This window comes from Poromitra crassiceps (assembly GCF_964638095.1).
Source record: "Poromitra crassiceps genome assembly, chromosome: 5".
In the NCBI taxonomy this organism is placed as follows: Eukaryota; Metazoa; Chordata; class Actinopteri; order Beryciformes; family Melamphaidae; genus Poromitra; species Poromitra crassiceps.
In genome coordinates this window covers 16,004,048-16,007,287 of record NC_139642.1, presented here as the reverse complement: position 1 = coordinate 16,007,287, position 3,240 = coordinate 16,004,048, and the positions used below count along the sequence as shown (strand labels likewise).

The following is a 3,240-nucleotide window of genomic DNA, read 5'->3' as shown; positions in this document are numbered from 1 at the left end:
GTTTACACTGAGGAGACGATGCAGTTTTAAATCTGGTCTATATACAATTTTAAAATATTGTCTTCAGCATGCGCTCAAGAACCGACTTCAAACTTGAGTGCGCTGCCGAGTGCGCGCTGCCGGGAACCCGACGGAGAGTGGTGCAGGATTTCGGACACACGTATAGCGCCACCCAGAGCCGTATAATAGAAGAGTTCCGACATCTCCATTCACTCCAATGGACCAGTTTTTTTTCCAGGAAGTAGAAAGTGGAACTCTTCAGTAAAAAAAGCAGCACTGTCGAGTTGCATCAAAATAGACAGTGTTGTACTTTGAAAGGGTTTTTCATCCCTTGAAATGAATCAAATTGTACATTATCGGCTTTATTTTAGCATGCAAAAGTAGCGCGAGACCCATTCCTGGCTGTTAATTGGCTAATGATTCTTGCATTTTGGTCCTCCGCTGACGCCACTCTCTTACTAGAGGACACTAGCGCCACCCATTGACTTTTAGCTTTTGGGGGGGGGGGGCACTTCTGCAGTAATATCTCATTTTAAGACTGGCATGGTCTCTCTCTAATTATTGTTTAATAAGTAGAAGAATGGAAATATAATAAATATTACAATATGAGTACAATTACAGAACATTAATACTCATGTTTAGTAATGTAATGTATATTATATAGTGCATCACTGTTCACTGTTGCTTTTGACCGTGCTCAAAGACTTTAATAAAGACAGAAAATATTAAAATAGATGAGAGAGAGGGGGAGAGAGAGAAATATTATAGGTCAAAAGCAACAGTGAAAAGGGCTTTTTTGGAAAGATGACATCATGAGTATGAAAGACAATGAGTTTTGGTCTGTCAGATGTGACTGGGGAGGGCATTCCAGAGGGAGGGGGCGGCTGCAGCAAGGCCCTGTCAGAGGCCCCCCTGTCACAGCTTTAGCAAAGAGATACCTGTGATTCTTGTCAAAGTGGATATAAATTGTATGATCATATTCAGCCCGACAGTGAGATGGATAGATTGAGATGATTTACAATGGTGATACACCTACTGGCAACACAAACAGCGGTTTATCTCAAGAACCGTTCATCCTTGGGGAGTGCGGTGCCGAATTTCGGGCACGTCTCACTCACGTCTTGACAACCGTTCGTCCAATCGACTTCAAACTTGCGGGGTTGCGCTGCTGGGGACTCGACAGAGTGCAGTGCCCAATTTCCGCATGAGTTTGCCCACATCCCCAAAAATGTGTGCCCATGGTGCATCGTCTCCAGAGTCTCCACCCTAGAATGTGTATGCATGCATGTGTATTTCTAGTATTGTATGAATCAGTAAAAAGGTCAAATACATTTACAAGTGAAGCACGCTCATTTAGTTCGTTGTAAAAAACCTATGTGTGCAGAAGAGTGTCAACCTTCAAGAAAACCCTCAAAACTCACCTCTTTAACAAAACCTTTGTTTGGCCTATTATAGTTCTCTCTGTTCTGTTTATTTGTTAAGTGTCATTACTGTAAAGCGTCCTTGGGTTTCTTGAAAGGCGCTATATAAATACAAGTTATTATTATTATTAAAGCGTGTTTCCATCTCTTTCCAGGGATGGATCAGCTCAACGCCACAGGGCCGGCCTCCAACCAATCAGACTTCAGCAGCGTGTTCACGCGGCAGGTGCTGCCGGCGTTCTACCTGTTGATCTTCGTGGTGGGCGTGTCCCTGAACGGCCTGGCCGCCTGGATCTTCTTCCGCGTGCCGAGCGACTCGGCCCTGGTGGTCTACCTGAAGAACATGGTGGTGGCCGACCTGCTGATGCTCGCCTCCTTCCCCTTCCGGGTGGCGGGGGAGCTGGGCGTGGGCGGCTGGCCGCTGCAGGCCGCCGTGTGCCGCTACACGGCCGTGCTCTTCTACTCCTCCATGTACGTGGGCATCGTGTTCATGGGGCTGATCAGCCTGGAGCGCTACGTCAAGATCGTCTGCAGCACCTCCTCCTCCTCCTCGGCCTCCCGCGCCTCCTCTTCGCACGGCCGCCGGCGCTCCAGGCCCTCCCTGCCCTCCCTCCGCGGCCTGCAGAGCGTGCGCATGGCTCGCCTGCTGGCGCTGCTGACCTGGACCCTGATGCTGCTGCTGTGTGTCGGAAACATGGCGCTGACCAGCCAGCCGGCCGACCAGCGCAACGCGCGTCACTGCATGAAGCTGAAGACCCCGCTGGGCCTCCAGTGGCACCAGGTGACCAGCCATTTCAGCGTGGCTCTGTTCTGGGCCACGTTTCTGCTCCTCACCTTCTGCTACGCCTCCATCGCCCGCCGGGTGTACCGCTCCTACGGCCGCGGGGGGCGGCGCGACGGACCCGACGTCTGCCGGAAGTCCAACCGCAGCATCTTCAGCCTGCTGGCGGTGTTCTTCGTGTGCTTCGTGCCGTACCACGCCTGCCGCGCGACCTACACCCTCAGCCAGATGCCCGGCTCGGGCTTCGGCCTGGACGCGCGCTTCGTGCTGTTCCAGCTGAAGGAGGCCACGCTCTTCCTGTCGGCGTTCAACGTCTGCCTGGACCCCGTCATCTACTTCCTGATGTGCCGCACCTTCAGGGAGTCGCTGCTCCACAAGCTGTCCCGACGAGAGAAGAGGCGCTCCGAGACCACCGGCACCGCGCAGAGCCTCAGCAACATGTAGGAGAGAGGAGAGGAGGAGAGAAGGAGACCACAAGAGAAGCAGGGGCAGAGGAGAGGTTGAGAGAGGTGGAAACAGTTTCTCTCCACCGCTGAAAGTCTTATACAGGAGAGCAGAGGAGGAGAGGAGTAGAGAGGAGAGGAGAGGAGGAGAGTACAGAAGAGGAGAGGAGTAGAGAGGAGAGGAGGAGAGTACAGAGGAGCTGAGGAGAGGAGAGGATGAGAGAGGAGAGTACAGAGGAGGAGAGGAGGAGAGTACAGCGGAGTAGAGGAGTAGATAGGAGAGGAGAGGAGGAGAGGAGTAGAGAGGAGAGGAGTAGAGAGGAGAGGAGTAGAGAGGAGAGGAGAGGAGGAGAGGAGGAGAGTACAGAGGAGGAGAGGAGTAGAGAGGAGAGGAGAGGAGAGGAGGAGAGTACAGAGGAGGAGAGGAGTAGAGAGGAGAGGAGAGGAGGAGAGGAGGAGAGTACAGAGGAGGAGAGGAGTAGAGAGGAGAGGAGAGGAGAGGAGAAGAGGAGAGAGGAGAGTACAGAGGAGGAGAGGAGGAGAGTACAGCGGAGTAGAGGAGTAGAGAGGAGAGGAGAGGAGGAGAGGAGGAGAG

The 3,240-nt window shown here is 52.6% G+C and overlaps 1 protein-coding gene across 1 annotated transcript; it reads left to right on the top strand.

Moving 5' to 3' along the window:
* Window positions 1–1,578: 1,578 nt before the first annotated feature.
* On the top strand, window positions 1,579–2,839 carry LOC310776790 (P2Y purinoceptor 14; the record flags this gene model as incomplete). Its single annotated transcript, XM_083636966.1, has 1 exon — window positions 1,579–2,839. One exon carries the CDS (start codon window positions 1,579–1,581, stop codon window positions 2,644–2,646), a length of 1,068 nt encoding a protein of 355 aa, XP_083493092.1. The 3' UTR covers window positions 2,647–2,839.
* Between the last annotated feature and the right edge of the window lie 401 nt (window positions 2,840–3,240).